The sequence below is a fragment of the Coenobita brevimanus genome, chromosome 77 (assembly GCF_032717465.1).
Source record: "Coenobita brevimanus isolate Jiangsu-jjx chromosome 77, ASM3271746v2, whole genome shotgun sequence".
Classification (NCBI taxonomy): Eukaryota; Metazoa; Arthropoda; class Malacostraca; order Decapoda; family Coenobitidae; genus Coenobita; species Coenobita brevimanus.
Window position 1 is genome coordinate 10,237,025 of NC_137030.1, and position 22,512 is coordinate 10,259,536.

Consider the following 22,512-nt stretch of genomic DNA (forward strand, 5'->3'; position numbering starts at 1 on the left):
ACACTATCCTTATGAGTTCTGAATGTTTAGTTGTTAGTTTGAGCATTAAACTTTAACTTGTAATTTTACCTAAGTCTTTTGTTTTGAATCTGGAACTTTGTGGGACAGTACTGATTTTAGTATTCTCAATTGAAGTGTTCTTTATCTCTCTCTTTTATTGTTTCATACCCTATGATTTCATCATCCTTTGTATTATTCTAATGTACAGTATGCTGCATGTTTGATCACGTTTCGCCACGTGGCTTCCATAGTGACCAGGCTTGCGTGTTCTACCTCTTTCCCCCCTTCTACCCCTTTATAGTAGAGTAAGTCGTTCTTTCTGTTGATCAGAGCAGGAGTGTCGGCTCTTCGTTCTCTGTAGCTTCATTTGTGCGTCCTTCTTGCAAGTTGAATCAAGTTCTGCCGGCCCGTATATAATGAGCTCAGTCTCTACATCAGTTGCCACTTAGATCTACTCCTCATTTTGTTCACATCTCTGTCCTCCCCTGTATACTATATTATTATCTTTGTGAGTGCTCAGGAAGTCTCCAGCCATCTAGCTGCTGTATAATTTGAGTATGTGTTATTACCATTTTTCTTGTACTGTATAGCGTGAGGCGTTAATTCGCAGGCCTGGTAAGGTTTTTGTGATTCATGTAAAGTTTCTAATGTCAGCCAGTATTAGTAATATTTTGTATCTGTAATAATAATATATCTTGCTTTAACTGAGCATTATCCGGTTTTCTCATTTTATCAGGGCTGACTTAGATAAATTTGCTCTTGCTAAATTCGTGTTAATAGAAGCTATTTCAGTTAACCATATATGTAACCTGTTTTGTCATTACATTATCCTTTTGAGTCCTTAATGTTTAATTGTTAGTTTGAGCATTAAACTTTAACTTGTAATTTTACCTAAGTCTTTTGTTTTGAACCTGGAACTTTGCGGGAAAGTAGTGATTTTAGTATTCTCACTTGAAGTGTTCACTATCTCTCTCTGTTCCGTAACACAAATTTGGCGACCTCGCCAAGAATATTTAGGATATTATCATAATGATATTGCTTGATATTTTGTGACTGATTTATTCATGATGTCTACTATTACTACTCTTGATGAAGCCAAAGATTTTTTCTCAAATGTGAAAACAGTGTGTGATGTAGAAAACAGAACAAACAATCAACTTAAGCTTGTTGCTCAACAATTGGGAACTGCTGTTCGATCTCATCATTCTAGAGATCAAATTGTTGACATGATTAATAAAAGCTTGTTTAATGTAACTCCCCCAGATGAGCAAACGCAGATTGAAATAGATAAGTTACATCTAGCCCTGCAGGAGGCTCGTGCTAAGGAGGATGAGTTTCAAGCTCGTGATAAAGAGGCTGAGTTTCAGGCTCGTGCTAAAAAGGCTGAGTTTCAGGCAAAAGTCTAAGGAGCCTGAGTCTCAGGCTCGTATTCAGGAGGCACAGGCACAGGCTCAGGCACAAATTGAACTTGCTAGGATTCAGGCAGACCATGAGTATCTCATGAAACAAGGTGGAATTGGATCATCTAGCTCTGATGATGTTGATGTGGCTAAAAATGTTAAACTTGTCCCTCCTTTTAATGAATCTGATTCAACAAAGTATTTTCAGTTGTTTTAGAGGGTAGCTAAAGGTTTTAATTCGCCGAAAAAGTATTGGCCAGTACTTCTTCAGAGTGTTCTCACCGGTAAAGCTAAAGTAACTTGTGCATCTTTGCCTCATGATCAATCTGGTATTTATGATGTAGTTAAGAGCTTGATTCTTAAGGAATATGAGCTTGTTCCTGAAGCCTATAGAGTAAAATTGGGACAACTTATAAGCAAAATAAACAATCCCATGTTGAGTATGCAATAATCAAAGATCTGTTAGAGCAGTGGTTAAATTCTAAGAATGTAACTTCTGATTTTGATAAATTTAAGCAGATGATTTTGATGGAGGACTTCAAAAGGTATATTAATAAAGATGTAAGCCTATATCTTGATGAGAAAAGAATAGATAATTTGTCTCATGCTGCAGCTTTAGCTGATGAATATATTCTCACTCACAAGAGATATCCTAAAGAAAAAGGGAAAGCTGAGAGTAAGTACGTTGCCTCTACTCAGAGTACAGGTAACAGGAAAGAGAATAAAGATGATGTTTCTCAGGAAGTAAATACCAGCTCCACCTCTAGAATTCAGAAAAGTAAATGTACTTATTGTAGTAAGCTTGGTCATACTATGGAGAAATGTTTCAGGAGACAGCGTGATGTGAACAAAAAGGAGTCTTTAAATATTCAGTCAATTGGTCTAGTGTCCACCCTTGACAGTTCCCAGAATTCTTGAACAGAGTCGACTGAACCTGCTTTGAGGGTTGAATTAAATTCTCGTGACGAAGCTCCTCTTTTCAGAAGTAACGTGGGTGAAACTCTCAAGAGTTCATGTGCTAATTTCCTCTCTGATGGTTTTGTCAGTCCTCTGGACAATAATGACAGGAAATCAGTTAAAATATACCGTGATACAGGTGTTTGCCAGTCCCTTATGCTGACCAGTGTTCTACGCCCTAATGTTAATTCCTCTGATGAAACTAATCTTACAAGGTGTAGGGAATAATTACTTCTCTGTCCCTCTGTGCAGAGTGAATTTAGTCTGGTTTTGTTAATGGTTCCGTTATGGTTGGGTTGGTTGAGACACTCCCAATGTCAGGTCAAGTGTGTCCAGCTCCTCAGTTGTCTAGTGAACCAGTGACTGCGACCCAGGATTGTGATGTCCCTGATGTGTTCTCTGCATGTGCTGTCACTAGGGCTGTCTAAAGTTACTGGTGACTTAGAGGATAATGATGATGATGATGATGTTATCCTAGCTGACACTTTTCTTGCTAATTTGGACCACTCACCAGATGAGGCAGTACCCCGTAGTGTTGATAATTTGTCTAGTCAAGAGTTGGTTGAGTTGCAGGTTGCTGACCTTGAGTTGAAAGGTCTAGCTAACTCTGCTTGCAGTGAGGAAGAGTCAGCTGGTGCTTCTACTTGTTATTATATAAAGTCAGGAGTACTTATGAGAAAGTGGAGACCCCCCAACAGCATCAGCCGATTGTCAATGGGAGGTTGTACATCAAGTTGTCATCCCTCGTGTTTGTAGGCAGGATATCATTAGAGTGGCTCATGATTCCAGTTTGGCAGGACACCGTGGAGTGAGGAAGACTGTGGCACGCATTTTGAAACACTTCTACTGGCCAGGTATCTTCCGAGATGTTTCATGGTATTGTAAGTCTTGTCACACCTGTCAAGTTGTGGGGAAGTGTAATCAGACCGAAAAGGTTGTACCTCTAGTTCCCATTCCTCCTTTTGAGGCGCCATTCACCCTTGTGTTGGTGGATATTGTGGGCCCTCTTCCTAAGACTTCTTCAGGATTTTCTTATGTTTTGGCCCTGATTGATATGGCTACTCGTTATCATGAAGCCATTCCACTTAGAAATATCTCAGCAAAGAATATGGTTAAAGAAATGCTAGGGTTCTTCACCAAGTTTGGTCTGCCCAAGGAGGTACAGTCAGACCGGGGAAGTAATTTCATGTCAAATGTTTTCAAGCAGTCTCTGAAAGTGTTGGGCATCACCCAGATCACGTCTTCAGTTTACCATCCCCAGACCCAGGAAGCGTTGGCGAGATATCATCAAACACTCAAATCGATGCTCAGGAAATACTGTTTGTAACAGCAGAAAGATTAGGATAAAGGTCTTCCATTCGTTGTATTTGCCGCAAGAGAATCTCCAAATGAATCACTGGGCTTCTCACCCTTTGAACTACTGTTTGGCCATGAAGTAAGAGGATCCCTTAAGCTACTCAAGGAATGTTGGCTGTCGGAGGAAGATGACGTCAACCTGCTGGAGTATGTGATGAAGTTCAAAGAATGGCTCTTTACTGCTTTACAGCTGCCGAGAAAGAATTTAGGAGCTGCTCAGGAGAAGATGAAGACTTGGTATGATAAGAAGTCCAGGTTACGCCACTTTCAGCCAAGAGATCAGGTTTTGATTCTGCTACCAGTGCATGGGCAACCTCTTCAGGCCAAGTTTAGTGGTCCTTATTTCGTGGAGAAGAAACTCAGTGATGTCAACTATGTCATCGCCACACCAGATCGTTGAAAGAACAGGCAACTTTGTCACATCAACATGCTAAAGTTATATCACAGGCGGGACGAAAATAACCCCCCCGCTGAGGGGGGTCACCTTGACGTGGTGGCGGGGCTTGAAGCGTGGCTGGCAGTGCCACCTACTTTGGAGTCATGCCTACCTTTGTAGGGTTCGGCATTTATCAGTGTCGTGGACCAAGCACCCCCTACATCACTGGTAGAGGAGGCCTACTGGTGATGTCAGTCCCTGCCCATTTGCCATCTATGGCGGGACTGTTGCCTCCCCACGTGTTTGCCGTGCGTGGCATCCCGTAATGCTGGGAGACGGGAGTCCTGGAGGTTGAGTGATGCTGCATGGTGCACCCTGCAGCTAGCAATACACCTCTTTGGTCCCTTATTCTGGCTAGACGGGTGGCCTGGTTGGGCCCGACCAGGTCAATCGGCTGGTCACTGGCTAGCCATCCAGGCTAGTCACCTAGTGGCTTTAGGGTCAAGCGGGCACTGGGGGACCTGGTGGCTCCTATCGTCCTGGAGTCACCCTTGTCAGGGTCCCTTGGTGGTTACCTGCGTATACTTTCCCACTACCTCTGGGGTCGCCAGTGGTGCTTTCCCTGGCATATGACCTCCCCTTGTTGGGCTCCATGGTGGGTGGAGGGGTGGGGGAATGAAGGTTGTTTTTTATTACATATGGCTTCCTCCAACATTCTTGCGGCTGACGACCCTGGCTCCGTCCCTGACCATCCTTCACAGTCTCCCTCCTGTGTGCCTCGTGTGCCTCTGGCTGGTGTTGCCCACATTGCCACCTTGGAACCATACCTGCCTGGTTCCAGTGGTTTCCGGTCAGTGGCCACTACAAAGAAGAAGAGCCGGCAACAGACATCGTCATCTTGTGGACATGCCCGTGAGGTCCTGCCAGGTGTCTATGAGAGGATTGATTTCCCAAGGTACTACACCATTCGCACTTTGGATGGTCAGCCTATTGGGAATCTAGACATTTTTACTGTTCATCGGCGCATTGTGTCAATCTGTGGCAGAGAACCGAAGATTTCACCTCAGGGGGATGGTGGCCTCCTAGTGGAGGTTACATCCCCTGAAGAGGGTTCCCGGCTGGCTGCCCAGTGTAAGGACCCGGATGCACTGTTCACTTGTGTTCCTCATGCCTTTTTTAATCAAAGTCGAGGTGTTGTTTTCTCGAAAGACTTATTGCGTTACAGTGAAGAGAAGCTGCTTGAAGAACTCCAGGTCCACAGGGTTGTTAAAGTGGAGAGATTTCAGAAGAAGGTTGATGGTATTCTTACCCCAACTCCATCCTTGTTGCTGACATTCGACTGTACTGTTCTGCCTTCATCCATCAAGGTGGCTTGGTTGTCCCTTAGGGTCAAACCCTTTGTCCCAAATCCACGACGCTGCTACCACTGTCAGATGTACGGGCATGTTGGGCGAGTCTGTCGTCGTTTGCAACAGGGCCTCCCAGTGGTGTGTGTCAGTTGTGGAGCATCCACTCATGCAGGACAGGACTGTCCTGGACCTGTTTGTTGTTTGCACTGTGGTGAGGCACATCCTGCTTCATCTAAAGACTGTGCCCGGTTTTGCTTGGAGAAGGAGATCCTCCTCATCCGTAATCGGGATAAAATAAGCTTTCCTGAGGCCAGGAGTAGAGCCATGTCATCTGTTTTCCGTAACGGAGTGTCTTATGCATCAGTTTTGTCCAGTCATAGCCGTCCTCGTCGTCCTGTCCAGCAGCAGACCCGAGTTCCTCCTGTTGTGTCAGCTCCTATGCCTTCATCTGCTGATTCCATGTCAGTGCAACAATCTCCCGCACTTGAGACGGTTGCCACTACAGTTCAAGACTCGACCTCTACATCAATGTTATCCCCTGGTAGTCATGGTGCACATTCTTTATTTGCTAAACGTCATCGTGGTTCCTCAGAGTCTTTGAGTCTTGAAGATCCTCCAAGCAAGGTGTCGGTCGTGGAGTCCACATCCTCTGTAGTTAGTCCATCTGTGCAACAGCCCTCGGACCCTGCTTCTGGGTCTTCGAGGGCTTCTGGGGTGTCAGGTCAGTCTGGCACCTCTTCCTCCGGGGAATCGGATGTTCCTCCTCCGGTTACCTCTGAGGATCCTGTCCTGCCCCCTCCACGTTTGGAGGCCAGGACCCCAATCCCTCCTGCTCGACCTCTTGGTTCACTGGGGGCCCCGGGCAGGGTTCGGAGTAGCTCTTCCTCTCCTGCTGGGCAGCGACGGGTGTCTGTGAAGTCTCCCAACACTTCGCAGACCCCAGGCCCTCGTTCTAGCCATGCTGCTGCCCGTGGCAAGCCCCTTAGTGGGCGTATCCGCATTCCCAAGAAGATTGTCTCCCAGGGTCGCTCAGTGGTTTCAACTAAGTGACCCTTTCTTTTGTGTATATAGTTCCTCCATTTTAATATCTTTAGTATTTTTTTTTTATGGTCTTCTGTTTGTCCCTCTCCCCTGCCCCTTTTTATTTCAGTAGTTTTAATGGCTAATATTATTCAATGGAACTGCCGTGGTTTACGAGCCAACTGGGAGGAACTCCGTTGGCTTCTGGCTGAGTATTCACCTGTGTGTGTTTGCCTACAAGAGACAATGGTTGGTGATGCTGCGCCTCCCAGTCCACCTGGTTACCAGGTTTTTTATTCAGATCCTCTTCCTGGACAAGGTCATGGTGGGGGTGTGGCTATTCTAGTACGCAGTGACATACCTTTCACTGCTGTGAATCTTAACACTCCACTGCAGGCTGTTGCTCTCCAGATTTTCCTTCCCCGTCGTTATACTGTGTGCTCTTTGTACCTCCCTCCTAGTGCCACTATTGAGAGGGTTGATCTTGAAAATCTTATTCGTGCACTTCCCTCACCCTATTTCTTGCTGGCTGACATGAACAGTCATCATCCCCTGTGGGGTGGCTCCACAGCTGATGCTAGAGGTACTATGTTAGCCTCCATTGTGGAGGATGTGGACCTTTACATTTTAAATTCTGGTGAAGTTATTTACTTCCATAGTCAAACGGGTATTTTTACTTCTATTGATTTGTCTCTGTGCTCTGCAGGGGTAGCCCTGAATTTTACATGGGCTGTGTTACCAGACTTACATGGCAGTGACCACTTCCCTATTTTATTAAGATCGACACAGAGTGCGCCTCGGCGTCGTCTTCCCCGCTGGCACTTGGATAGGGCGGTCTGACCGGTTTTTGAGGAGCTGTGTTCCCCGAACCGAAATGTGGAGGATTTTGTCAGCACTGATGCTGCTGTTGAGTATTTCACAGACTTAATACACTCGGCGGCACTGCAGAGTATTCCGAGAACAGCTGGTCACTTTCCTTGCCGTCCAGTTCCCTGGTGGACTGATGAGTGTGCTTCTCCTGTTCGGGCTAAACGTGCTGCTTTCTCCCGACTTCGTCGTCACCGAGGTGACCCTGGTTACTTAGCGGCATATAGGAGGGCCCGAGCTCATGCCCGGCTTGTTATGTAGGAGGCTAGGAGGAAGTCTTAGGCATCATTTGTTTCTTCAATTTCTTCACAGACTCCTCTCACAAAAGTGTGGAAACGGGTGAGGAAGATTTCCGGGAAATTTCCTGTTCCCTCTCCTCCTGTTTTATCTCATGCAGGTGTGGTGGTGGCTCATTCTTCGTCTGTTGCCGAGATATTTGCAGCTCATTTTGCTAATGTCTCTAGGAAGGACACCTCATCCCCGTCGGCACGCCGCCGACGGTACCTGGAATCTTTGGGCATTAGTTTTCCATCTACTGCGGAGGAGTCATATAATGTTGCTTTTTCTGCTTCTGAACTTCAGATGGCATTGTCGCAGTGTCGCGACTCGTCTCCAGGCTTGGATGATGTTCCATATGCCTTCTTACACCACTTGCCTGATGCAGGCCTTCATTTTCTGTTGTCACTGTATAACAGAATTTGGTGCAATGGTGGGTTTCCGACCTCATGGGGTGTTGCTGTGGTTCTCCCCATCCCTAAGCCAGGTAAGGATCACTTGCAGGCCACTAATTATCGCCCTATCTCGCTGACATCTTGCCTTTGTAAGGTCCTCGAAAAGATGGTGAATAGTCGGCTCATGTGGTACTTAGAGAAGGGTGGTTACTTGTCTCCAGTCCAGTGTGGGTTTCGGAAGATGCGGTCTACCACAGATGCTCTCCTTTCTTTAGAATCTTCCATCTGCCAGGCTTTTGCAACTAACCAGCATCATATCACAGTGTTCTTTGATTTGCAGAAGGCGTACGACACTTCCTGGCGTCATGGTATATTGCAATCTCTTTATGAGTTTGGTCTCCGTGGGCAACTCCCCACTTTTATCCGGGAGTTTTTATCTAATCGTTTTATTCGGGTCCGAGTCGGGAGTGAGCTGTCTACTGCACGTCCCCTTGAGGATGGTGTGCCACAAGGGAGCATACTAAGTGTTACCCTTTTCGCAGTGGCAATTAACAGCGTTATTTCTGTGCTCCCTGATGGTGTTCGTGGCTCTCTCTATGTTGACGATTTATCAATCTCTGTCACTGCCTCACGGATGTCAATGGCAGAAAGGAGGATGCAGATGGCTCTCAACCGTGTCTCTAGATGGGCTGATGAACGAGGTTTTCGATTTTCCTTCAAGAAGACCGTTGCCATGCATTTTTGTCGTGTTCGTGGAGTCCACCCTGACCCAAACCTTTTTTTAGATGGGCGTCGTATTTCGTTTTTAAAGGAAACCCGGTTTTTAGGGCTGATTCTTGACAGCCGGTTGACTTGGGTCCCTCACTTGAGGTACGTAAAAGCTGAGTGTCTCAGAGCATTGGGTCTCTTGAAAGTTTTAGCGCACACATACTGGGGAGCTGATCGCAAGATCCTCCTCCTCTTGCATCAGTCTCTGATTTTATCCAAACTTCATTATGGATGTGAAGTTTATTCCTCTGCCTCAGAAGCCCGGCTTCGTATTTTAGATTCCATACATCATGCTGGTGTTCGTCTCGCCACTGGGGCATTCCGATCTTCCCCGATTTCGAGTTTGTTGGCTGATGCTGGTGTCCTTCCTCTAGACTTGCTCCGCTCTTCTCTTTTGATGAGATGTTGGTATCGCTTATCTCGTCTCCCAGACTCCGTGCCCTTTCTCAAGGTCTCTCAAGATTCTCGGTCACCTATTTTTGCCACTCGGCCATCCTTTCCAAAGCCCTTTGGTTTCAGGGTGCAGTCGATTATGTCTAGCTTCTCTGTTCCTTCTGTGCCGATCACTCCCCACCGTGTCCCGAGGGTGGGCTACTGGCTTCTCCCCAGGGTGACATTTTGTCGTTTCTTCTCATCCAGTAAGGCCTCCCTTCCTCCTCAGGTTTTATTTTCTCTGTTTTTAGAGCATGCCTCTTCTCATGGGGACTCCATAGCAGTTTATACTGATGGATCTAAGTCTGATGCGGGTGTGGGCTTTGGTGTGGTGTTTCCCACCTTCTGTCGAGGTGGGAGCCTCCCTGTGACTGCTTCTGTTTTTACGGCTGAGCTGACTGCTATTTTATTTGCCTTTCAGATTCTCTTCACTCTCCCCCACACTGCTTTTACTGTTTTTAGTGACTCACGAAGTGCTCTTTCTGCAATGGAGTCTTTTAATCCCTCTCATCCCTTGGTTTTATCCATTTTAGAGTGGCTTTTCCTTTTAGGGCGTCGTGGACGTCATGTAGATTTCTGTTGGGTTCCAGCTCATGTAGGAGTGGCAGGGAATGAACCAGCTGATCAGCTGGCCAAGGCGGCAGCGGCTCGTCCCCCTCTTGCACAGTCCCCTCTGTATCGTCTGCCTGCTGCAGATATGCGCTCCTTTATTGCCTTCAGAGTTTGGTGCTGTTGGCAGGAGCATTGGGATGCTGTGGGTGCCAATAAGTTGCGCTCGATTTGCCAGAAGGTGGGCTCATTCAGTTACCAGGGCTTCCCTCGTCAATGGGAGACTGCTTTGTGCCGCCTCCGCATTGGCCACACCCGTTTCTCTCACGGTTTTTTAATGGAGAGGGCTCCTCCTCCATTCTGTGATGACTGTCTGGTTCCCTTGACTGTTCGGCACATGTTGGTGGAGTGTCCTAGTCTTGAGGATTTATGGCGTCGGTTCCTCTCTGACCACCAAACGGATGGAGGTGAGTATCATCTTTCCTCCGTGCTTGGAGAGGATGCCTGTGCCTTGGGAGGGGCAACCCTCTCCTTTCTCAAGGAGGCAGGACTTCTTAAAGATATTTAGATTTTCTCCTTTTTTATTGGCTTATCCTCTATTTTTTGTTTTTTTGCTTTTTACTTCTTTGTTATACGGCGGCATATGACCCTGGCAGTTGCGCCGCCATGATTATTATGAAAAAAAAAAAAAAAAACAGTCTGCACTGTAGCTGTTCCACCCGAGTCTGCAAGTGAAGTTCTCCCATGCAGTATGAGCCTGAGTGACAGTTTGGGGAAGAATCTTGATATCATGAATGATCTCTAGACTAAGCTTTCTCATCTAGCTCCCGAGGAAAGGCAGGAGTTTTCGGCATTACTGCAGGAGTACCCGCAGGTGTTCCGTGACACTCCAGGAAGAACTACTGTGTTGATGCATGATGTCGATGTTGGAGACGCAAAGCCAAATAAACTGCCTCCTTACCGTGTGAACCCAGTGAAAGTTCCTCTCATCAAGAAGGAGCTTGGCTATCTGTTGGACCACAAGATGATTGAGCCCTGTCAGAGCGAGAGGAGTTCTCCTGTCACTCTAGTCCCTAAACCAGGTGGGTCACAGCGGCTTTGCATCGACTACAGACGTGTTAATCAGATAACCAAAACAGACACTAACCCTCTCCCTCGCGTGGAAGATTGCGTAGACAAGATCGGAAAGGCTATTTACGTAAATTTGATTTGTTAAAAGGATACTGGCAAGTACCTATGACTGATCGTGCTAGGGATATCTCATATTTTGTAACACTAGGAAAGACTTTTCCATGTTCTGTAATGCCATATGGTATGAAGAATGCACCAGCCACTTTTCAGAAGCTCATGAATGTTGTAACAGAGGGTTTGGCAGGGTGTGTTGTTTAAATTGATGTTGTATTAATCTTCAGTGACAACTGGAAAGATCACCTATGCCATGTCAGTAAATTTCTTGAGCGTTTGGTTCAGGCTAATCTTGTAGCTAATTTCTCAAAGTGTGAGTTTGGTCAAGCTAAAGTTCAGTACCATGGGAACGTAATTGGTGATGGACACGTTGCACCACCAGGAGCTAAGGTTCAGGTTATAAGTGATCTTCCCAGACTTAAAGTAGGAAAGAGCTACAAAGATTTTTGGGAATGGTAGGTTATTACAGGAGATTTGTTCTTAACATTTCAATTCTTGTATCACCACTTACAGACCTACTGAAACGGGGAGTTAAATCTGTCTGACTGATAACTGTGAATCCTCTTTCAGTAAACTTAAAGCTATCCTATTCAGTCAGCCCGTGCTCGCTACTCAAAATTTTTGCTAAGCCTTTTAAGATGGCTGTTGACGCAAGTGATACAGGAGCTTGGGCTGTTTTGCTGCAAGGGGATGATCAGGGTATTGAATACCCTGTATCTTATTACAATAAGAAGTTCACTCCTCAAAAGAACTACTCAACTATTGAGAAAGAGCTTTTGGCCTTGATTTTGGGTTTACTGTATTTTTCATTTTATTTGTGTTCTGGTTTTGACCCCATAGTCATTTATACCGATCATAACCAGCTGAAATTCCTTAGCAAATTTAAAGATAAAAATCAGAGTTGACAAGATGGAGTCTACTTTTTCAGGGGTATTCATTAGACGTACAACATGTCAAGGAGAAAGAAAATATTATTGCAGATTGCTTATCTAGACTTTAGACAGATTGTTTTAGAGTAATAAATTTCCTTTGTAAGTTTCTTTTTTCTTTGTGGGGAGGTGTAACATAGCCTATGATTTCATCATCCCATGTATAATTCTAACTTATGATAGTTTTGTTCGTGATTGCATCATCGTTTGTATGATCCTAATGTACAGTATGCTGCATGTTTGTTCACGATTCGCCACGTGGCTTCCATAGTGACCAGGCTTGCGTGTTCTACCTCACTCCCCCCTGCTCCCCCTTATAGTAGAGTAAGTCGTTCTTTCTGTTGTTCAGGGCAGGATTGTTAAATCTTCATCCCCTATGCCTTCATTTGCGCGTCCTTCTTACAAGTTGAATCAAGCTCTGCCGGCCTCTTATATAATGAGCTCAGTCTCTGCATTACTTGACACTTAGATCTACTCCTTTATTCTGTTCACATCTCTATCTCCCCCTGTACAGTATATTATTATTGCGGGTGCTCAGGAAGTCTCCTGCCATCAAGATGCTGTATAATTTCAGTATAAGTGTTATTACCATTTTTCTTGTACTGTATAAGCTAAGGCGATAATTCTTAAGCCTGGTAAAGTTTTTGTGTTTACATTGTTTCCATGCTGTCAGCCAGTATTAGTAATATTTTGTATCTGTAATAATAATATATCTTGCTTTAACTGAGCATTATCCGGTTTTCTCATTTTATCAGGGCTGACTTAGATAAATTTGCTCTTGCTAAATTCGTGTTAATAGAAGCTATTTCAGTTAACCATATATGTAACCTGATTTGTCATTACATTATCCTTTTGAGTCCTTAATGTTTAGTTGTTAGTTTGAGCATTAAACTTTAACTTGTTATTTTACCTAGTTCTTTTGTTTTGAACCTAGAACTTTGCGGGACAGTAGTGATTTTAGTATTCTCACTAGAAGTGTTCACTATCTCTATCTCTGTTCAGTAACACAAATTTGGCGACCTCGCCAGGATATTTAGGATATTATCATAATGATATTGCTTGATATTTTGTGACTGATTTATTCATGATGTCTACTATTACTACTCTTGATGAAGCCAAAGATTTTTTCTCAAATGTGCAAACAGTGTGTGATGTAGAAAACAGAACAAACAATCAACTTAAGCTTGTTGCTCAACAATTGGGAACTGCTGTTCGATCTCATCATTCTAGAGATCAAATTGTTGACATGATTAATAAAAGCTTGTTTAATATAACTCCCCCAGATGAGCAAACGCAGATTGGAAATAGATAAGTTACATCTAGCCCTGCAGAGGCTCGTACTAAGGAGGATGAGTTTCAAGCTCGTGATAAGGAGGCTGAGTTTCAGGCTCGTGCTAAGGAGGCTGAGTTTCAGGCAAAAGTCTAAGGAGCCTGAGTCTCAGGCTCGTATTCAGGAGGCACAGGCACAGGCTCAGGCACAAATTGAACTTGCTAGGATTCAGGCAGACCATGAGTATCGCATGAAACAAAGGTGGAACTGGATCATCTAGCTCTGGTGATCCTGATGTGGCTAAAAATGTTAAACTTGTCCCTCCTTTTAATGAATCTGATTTAACAAAGTATTTTCAGTTGATATACAGGGTAGCTACAGGTTTTAATTGGCCCAAAAAGTATTGGCCAGTACTTCTTCAGAGTGTTCTCACCGGTAAAGCTCAAGTAACTTATGCATCTTTGCCTCAGGATCAATCTGATATTTATGATGTAGTTAAGAGCTTGATTCTTAAGGAATATGAGCTTGTTCCTGAAGCCTATAGAGTAAAATTGGGACAACTTATAAGCAAAATAAACAATCCCATGTTGAGTATGCAATAATCAAAGATCTGTTAGAGCAGTGGTTAAATTCTAAGAATGTAACTTCTGATTTTGGTAAATTTAAGCAGATGATTTTGATGGAGGACTTCAAAAGGTATATTAATAAAGATGTAAGCCTATATCTTGATGAGAAAAGAATAGATAATTTGTCTCATGCTGCAGCTTGAGCTGGTGAATATATTCTCACTCACAAGAGATATCCTAAAGAAAAAAGAAAAGCTGAGAGTAATTACATTGCCTCTACTCAGAGTACAGGTAACAGGAAAGAGAATAAAGATGATGTTTCTCAGGAAGTAAATACCAGCTCCACCTCTAGAATTCTGAAAAGTAAATGTATTTATTGTAGTAAGCTTGGTCATACTATGGAGAAATGTTTCAGGAGACAGCGTGATGTGAACAAAAAGGTGTCTTTAAATATTCAGTCAATTGGTCTAGTGTCCACCCTTGACAGTTCCCAGAATTCTTGAACCGAGTTGACTGAACCTGCTTTGAGGGTTGAATTAAATTCTCGTGACGAAGCTCCTCTTTTCAGCAGTAACGTGGGTGACACTCTCAAGAGTTCATGTGCTAATTTCCTCTCTGATGGTTTTGTCAGTCCTCTGGACAATAATGACAGGAAATCAGTTAAAATATACCGTGATACAGGTGTTTGCCAGTCCCTTATGCTGACCAGTGTTCTACGCCTAATGTTAATTCCTCTGATGAAACTAATCTTACTAGGTGTAGGGAATAATTACTTCTCTGTCTCTCTGTGCAGAGTAAATTAAGTCTGGTTTTGTTAATGGTTCCGTTATGGTTGGGTTGGTTGAGACACTCCCAATGTCAGGTCAAGTGTGTTCAGCTCCTCAGTTGTCTAGTGAACCAGTGACTGCGACCCAGGATTGTGATGTCCCTGATGTGTTCTCTGCATGTGCTGTCACTAGGGCTGTCTAAAGTTACTGGTGACTTAGAGGATAATGATGATGATGTTATCCTAGCTGACACTTTTCTTGCTAATTTGGACCACTCACCAGATGAGGCAGTACCCCGTAGTGTTGATAATTTGTCTAGTCAAGAGTTGGTTGAGTTGCAGGTTGCTGACCCTGAGTTGAAAGGTCTAGCTAACTCTGCTTGCAGTGAGGAAGAGTCAGCTGGTGCTTCTACTTGTTATTATATAAAGTCAGGAGTACTTATGAGAAAGTGAAGACCCCCAACAGCATCAGCCGACTGTCAATGGGAGGTTGTACATCAAGTTGTCATCCCTCGTGTTTGTAGGCAGGATATCATTAGAGTGGCTCATGATTCCAGTTTGGCAGGACACCGTGGAGTGAGGAAGACTGTGGCACGCATTTTGAAACACTTCTACTGGCCAGGTATCTTCCGAGATGTTTCCTGGTATTGTAAGTTTTGTCACACCTGTCAAGTTGTGGGGAAGTGTAATCAGACCGAAAAGGTTGTACCGCTAGTTCCCATTCTTACTTTTGAGGCGCCATTCACCCTTGTGTTGGTGGATATTGTAGGCCCTCTTCCTAAGACTTCTTCAGGATTTTCTTATGTTTTGGCCCTGATTGATATGGCTACTCGTTATCATGAAGCCATTCCACTTAGAAATATCTCAGCAAAGAATATGGTTAAGGAAATGCTAGGGTTCTTCACCAAGTTTGGTCTGCCCAAGGAGGTACAGTCAGACCGGGGAAGTAATTTCATGTCAAATGTTTTCAAGCAGTCTCTGAAAGAGTTGGGCATCACCCAGATCACGTCTTCAGTTTACCATCCCCAGACCCAGGAAGCGTTGGCAAGATATCATCAAACACTCAAATCGATGCTCAGGAAATACTGTTTGTAACAGCAGAAAGTTTAAGATAAAGGTCTTCCATTCGTTGTATTTGCCGCAGGAGAATCTCCAAAAGAATCACTGGGCTTCTCACCCTTTGAACTACTGTTTGGCCATGAAGTAAGAGGATCCCTTAAGCTACTCAAGGAATGCTGGCTGTCGGAGGAAGATGACGTCAACCTGCTGGAGTATGTGATGAAGTTCAAAGAATGGCTCTTTACTGCTTTACAGCTGGCGAGAAAGAATTTAGGAGCTGCTCAGGAGAAAATGAAAACTTGGTATGATAAGAAGTAAAGGTTACGCCACTTTCAGTCAGGAGATCAGGTTTTGATTCTGATACCAGTGCATGGGCAACCTCTTCAGGCCAAGTTTAGTGGTCCTTATTTCGTGGAGAAGAAACTCAGTGATGTCAACTATGTCATCGCCACACCAGATCGTTGAAAGAACAGGCAACTTTGTCACATCAACATGCTAAAGTTATATCACAGGCGGGACGAAAATAACCCAGTCTGCACTGTAGCTGTTCCACCCGAGTCTGCAAGTGAAGTTCTCCCATGCAGTATGAGCCTGAGTGACAGTTTGGGGAAGAATCTTGATATCATGAATGATCTCTAGACTAAGCTTTCTCATCTAGCTCCCGAGGAAAGGCAGGAGTTTTCGGCATTACTGCAGGAGTACCCGCAGGTGTTCCGTGACACTCCAGGAAGAACTACTGTGTTGATGCATGATCTCGATGTTGGAGACGCAAAGCCAAATAAACTGCCTCCTTACCGTGTAGAACCCAGTGAAAGTTCCTCTCATCCAGAAGGAGCTTGGCTATCTGTTGGACCACAAGATGATTGAGCCCTGTCAGAGCGAGAGGAGTTCTCCTGTCACTCTAGTCCCTAAACCAGGTGGGTCACAGCGGCTTTGCATCGACTACAGACGTGTTAATCAGATAACCAAAACAGACACTAACCCTCTCCCTCGCGTGGAAGATTGCGTAGACAAGATCGGAAAGGCTATTTAAGTAAGTTTGATTTGTTAAAGGGATTACTGGCAAGTACCTATGACTGACCGTGCTAGGGAGATCTCATGTTTTGTAACACTAGAAAAGACTTTTGCATGTTCTGTAATGCCATATGGTATGAAGAATGCGCCAGCCACTTTTCAGAAGCTCATGAATGTTGTAACAGAGGGTTTGGCAGGGTGTGTTGCTTAAATTGATGTATTAATCTTCAGTGACAACTGGAAAGATCACCTATGCCACGTCAGTAAATTTCTTGAGCGTTTGGTTCAGGCTAATCTTGTAGCTAATTTCTCAAAGTGTGAGTTTGGTCAACCTAAAGTTCAGTACCTTGGGAACGTAATTGGTGATGGACACGTTGCACCACCAGGAGCTAAGGTTCAGGTTATAAGTGATCTTCCCAGACCTAAAAGTAGGAAAGAGCTACAAAGATTTTTGGGAATGGTAGGCTATTACAGGAGATTTGTTCTTAACATTTCAATTCTTGTATCACCACTTACAGACCTACTGGAAACGGGGAGTTATATCTGTCTGACTGATAACTGTGAATCCTCTTTCAGTAAACTTAAAGCTATCCTATTCAGTCAGCCAGTGCTCGCTACTCAAAATTTTTGCTAAGCCTTTTAAGATGGCTGTTGACGCAAGTGATACAGGAGCTTGGGCTGTTTTGCTGCAAGTGGATGATCAGGGTATTCAACACCCTGTATCTTATTACAATAAGAAGTTCACTCCACCTCAAAAGAACTACTCAACTATTGAGAAAGAGCTTTTGGCCTTGATTTTTGTGTTTACTGTATTTTTCATTTTATTTGTGTTCTGGTTTTGACCCCATAGTCATTTATACCGATCATAACCAGCTGAAATTCCTTAGTAAATTTAAAGATAAAAATCAGAGATTGACAAGATGGAGTCTACTTTTTCAGGGGTATTCATTAGACGTACAACATGTCAAGGAGAAAGAAAATATTATTGCAGATTGCTTATCTAGACTTTAGACAGATTGTTTTAGAGTAATAAATTTCCTTTGTAAGTTTCTTTTTCTTTGTGGGGAGGTGTAACATAGCCTATGATTTCATCATCCCATGTATAATTCTAACTTATGATAGTTTTGTTCGTGATTGCATCATCGTTTGTATGATCCTAATGTACAGTATGCTGCATGTTTGTTCACGATTCGCCACGTGGCTTCCATAGTGACCAGGCTTGCGTGTTCTACCTCACTCCCCCCTGCTCCCCCTTATAGTAGAGTAAGTCGTTCTTTCTGTTGTTCAGGGCAGGATTGTTAAATCTTCATCCCCTATGCCTTCATTTGCGCGTCCTTCTTACAAGTTGAATCAAGCTCCGCCGGCCTCCTACATAATGAGCTCAGTCTCTGCATTAGTTGACACTTAGATCTACTCCTCATTCTGTTCACATCTCTATCTCCCCCTGTACAGTATATTATTATTGTGGGTGCTCAGGAAGTCTCCTGCCATCAAGATGCTGTATAATTTCAGTATAAGTGTTATTACCATTTTTCTTGTACTGTATAAGCTAAGGCGATAATTCTTAAGCCTGGTAAAGTTTTTGTGTTTACATTGTTTCCATGCTGTCAGCCAGTATTAGTAATATTTTGTATCTGTAATAATATTATATCTTGCTTTAACTGAGCATTATCTGCTTTTCTCATTTTATCAGGGCTGACTTAGATAAAGTTGCTCTTGCTAATTTCGTGGCAATAGAGGCTATTGCAGTTAACCATATATGTAACCTTTTTGCCATTACACTATCCTTATGAGTTCTGAATGTTTAGTTGTTAGTTTGAGCATTAAACTTTAACTTGTAATTTTACCTAAGTCTTTTGTTTTGAATCTGGAACTTTGTGGGACAGTACTGATTTTAGTATTCTCAATTGAAGTGTTCATTATCTCTCTCTTTTATTGTTACATACCCTATGATTTCATCATCCTATGTATTATTCTAATGTACAGTATGCTGCATGTTTGATCACGATTCGCCACGTGGCTTCCATAGTGACCAGGCTTGCGTGTTCTACCTCTTTCCCCCCTTCTCCCCCTTTATAGTAGAGTAAGTCGTTCTTTCTGTTGATCAGAGCAGGAGTGTCGGCTCTTCGTTCTCTGTAGCTTCATTTGTGCGTCCTTCTTGCAAGTTGAATCAAGTTCTGCCGGCCCGTATATAATGAGCTCAGTCTCTAAATTAGTTGCCACTTAGATCTACTCCTCATTTTGTTCACATCTCTGTCCTCCCCTGTATACTATATTATTATCTTTGTGAGTGCTCAGGAAGTCTCCAGCCATCTAGCTGCTGTATAATTTGAGTATAAGTGTTATTACCATTTTTCTTGTACTGTATAGCGTGAGGCGTTAATTCGCAGGCCTGGTAAGGTTTTTGTGATTCATGTAAAGTTTTTAATGTCAGCCAGTATTAGTAATATTTTGTATCTGTAATAATAATATATCTTGCTTTAACTGAGCATTATCCGGTTTTCTCATTTTATCAGGGCTGACTTAGATAAATTTGCTCTTGCTAAATTCGTGTTAATAGAAGCTATTTCAGTTAACCATATATGTAACCTGTTTTGTCATTACATTATCCTTTTGAGTCCTTAATGTTTAGTTGTTAGTTTGAGCATTAAACTTTAACTTGTAATTTTACCTAAGTCTTTTGTTTTGAACCTGGAACTTTCCGGGACAGTAGTGATTTTAGTATTCTCACTTGAAGTGTTCACTATCTCTCTCTGTTCCGTAACACAAATTTGGCGACCTCGCCAGGATATTTAGGATATTATCTTAATGATATTGCTTGATATTTTGTGACTGATTTATTCATGATGTCTACTATTACTACTCTTGATGAAGCCAAAGATTTTTGTCAAATGTGCAAACAGTGTGTGATGTAGAAAACAGAACAAACAATCAACTTAAGCTTGTTGCTCAACAATTGGGAACTGCTGTTCGATCTCATCATTCTAGAGATCAAATTGTTGACATGATTAATAAAAGCTTGTTTAATGTAATTCCCCCAGATGAGCGAACGCAGATTGAAATAGATGAGTTACATCTAGCCCTGCAGGAGGCTCGTGCTAAGGAGGATGAGTTTCAAGCTCGTGATAAAGAGGCTGAGTTTCAGGCTCGTGCTAAGGAGGCTGAGTTTCAGGCAAAAGTCTAAGGAGCCTGAGTCTCAGGCTCGTATTCAGGAGGCACAGGCACAGGCTCAGGCACAAATTGAACTTGCTAGGATTCAGGCACACCATGAGTATCGCATGAAACAAGGTGGAACTGGATCATCTAGCTCTGATGATTTTGATGTGGCTAAAAATGTTAAACTTGTCCCTCCTTTTTAATGAATCTGATTTAACAAAGTATTTTCAGTTGTTTTAGAGGGTAGCTACAGGTTTTAATTGGCCCAAAAAGTATTGGCCAGTACTTCTTCAGAGTGTTCTCACCGGTAAAGCTCAAGTAACTTATGCATCTTTGCCTCAGGATCAATCTGGTATTTATGATGTAGTTAAGAGCTTGATTCTTAAGGAATATGATCTTGTTCCTGAAGCCTATAGAGTAAAATTGGGACAACTTATAAGCAAAATAAACAATCCCATGTTGAGTATGCAATAATCAAAGATCTGTTAGAGCAGTGGTTAAATTGTAAGAATGTAACTTCTGATTTTGGTAAATTTAAGCAGATGATTTTGATGGAGGACTTCAAAAGGAATATTAATAAAGATGTAAGCCTATATCTTGATGAGAAAAGAATAGATAATTTGTCTCAGGCTGCAGCTTTAGCTGGTGAATATATTCTCACTCACAAGAGATATCCTAAAGAAAAAGAAAAGCTGAGAGTAAGTTCATTGCCTCTACTCAGAATACAGGTAACAGGAAAGAGAATAAAGATGATGTTTCTCAGGAAGTAAATACCAGCTCCACCTCTAGAATTCAGAAAAGTAAATGTACTTATTGTAGTAAGCTTGGTCATACTATGGAGAAATGTTTCAGGAGACAGCGTGATGTGAACAAAAAGGAGTCTTTAAATATTCAGTCAATTGGTCTAGTGTCCACCCTTGACAGTTCCCAGAATTCTTGAACCGAGTTGACTGAACCTGCTTTGAGGGTTGAATTAAATTCTCGTGACGAAGCTCCTCTTTTCAGCAATAACGTGGGTGAAACTCTCAAGAGTTCATGTGCTAATTTCCTCTCTGATGGTTTTGTCAGTCCTCTGGACAATAATGACAGGAAATCAGTTAAAAATATACCAAATGATACAGAGTGTTTGCCAGTCCCTTATGCTGACCAGTGTTCTACGCTCTAATGTTAATTCCTCTGATGAAACTAATCTTACAAGGTGTAGGGAATACTCACTTCTCTGTCCCTCTGTGCAGAGTGAATTTAGTCTGGTTTTGTTAATGGTTCCGTTATGGTTGGGTTGGTTGAGACACTCCCAATGTCCAGGTCAAGTGTGTCCAGCTCCTCAGTTGTTCTAGTGAACCAGTGACTGCGACTCAGGATTGTGATGTCCCTGATGTGTTCTCTGCATGTGCTGTCATTAGGGCTGTCTAAAGTTACTGGTGACTTAGAGGATAATGATGATGATGATGATGTTATCCTAGCTGACACTTTTCTTTTGCTAATTTGGACCACTCACCAGATGAGGCAGTACCTCGTAGTGTTGATAATTTGTCTAGTCAAGAGTTGGATTTGAGTTGCAGGTTGCTGACCCTGAGTTGAAAGGTCTAGCTAACTCTGCTTGCAGTGAGGAAGAGTCGGCTGGTGCTTCCTACTTGTTGTATTATATAAAAGTCAGTGGAGTTAACTTATGAGAAAGTGGAGACCCCCCAACAGCATCAGCCGACTGTGAATGGGAGGTTGTACATCAAAGTTGTCATCCCTCGTGTTTGTAGGCAGGATATCATTAGAGTGGCTCATGATTCCAGTTTGGCAGGACACCGTGGAGTGAGGAAGACTGTGGCACGCATTTTGAAACACTTCTACTGGCCAGGTATCTTCCGAGGGATGTTTCCTGGTATTGTAAGTCTTGTCACACCTGTCAAGTTGTGGGGAAGTGTAATCAGACCGAAAAGGTTGTACCTCTGGGGTTCCCATTCCTCCTTTTGAGGCGCCATTCACCCTTGTGTTGTGGTGGATATTGTGGGCCCTCTTCCTAAGATCTTCAGGATTTTCTTATGTTTTGGCCCTGATTGATATGGCTACTCGTTATCAATGAAGTCATTCCACTTAGAAATATCTCAGCAAAGAATGTGGTTAAGGAAATGCTAGGGTTCTTCACCAAGTTTGGTCTGCCCAAGGAGGGTACAGTCAGACCGGGGAAGTAATTTCATGTCAAATGTTTTCAAGCAGTCTCTGAAAGAGTTGGGCATCACCCAGATCACGTCTTCAGTTTACCATCCCCAGACCCAGGAAGCGTTGGCGAGATATCATCAAACACTCAAATCGATGCTCAGGAAATACTGTTTGTAACAGCAGAAAGATTAGGATAAAGGTCTTCCATTCGTTGTATTTGCCGCAAAGAGAATCTCCAAATGAATCACTGGGCTTCTCTCACCCTTTGAACTACTGTTTGGCCATGAAGTAAGAGGATCCCTTAAGCTACTCAAGGAATGCTGGCTGTCTGAGGAAGATGACGTCAACCTGCTGGAGTATGTGATGAAGTTCAAAGAATGGCTCTTTACTGCTTTACAGCTGGCGAGAAAGAATTTAGGAGCTGCTCAGGAGAAGATGAAGACTTGGCATGATAAGAAGTCCAGGTTACACCACTTTCAGCCAGGAGACTGTGGTTTTGATTCTGCTACCAGTGCATGGGCAACCTCTTCAGGCCAAGTTTAGTGGTCCTTATTTCGTGGAGAAGAAACTCAGTGATGTCAACTATGTCATCGCCACACCAGATCGTTGAAAAAGAACAGGCAACTTTGTCACATCAACATGCTACAAAGTTATATCACAGGCGGGAC

General features: G+C 43.3%; 1 protein-coding gene across 1 annotated transcript in view; it reads left to right on the plus strand.

Annotated features, from left to right (window-relative positions):
• LOC145408447 (uncharacterized) overlaps positions 1-22,512 on the plus strand; it is a 63,161-nt gene that overhangs the window by 24,094 nt on the left and 16,555 nt on the right. The window contains exon 2 of the mRNA XM_080279176.1: positions 19,576-19,683. Coding sequence (XP_080135302.1) covers positions 19,576-19,683 — 108 coding nt within the window. The remainder of the gene's footprint in view (positions 1-19,575; positions 19,684-22,512) is intronic.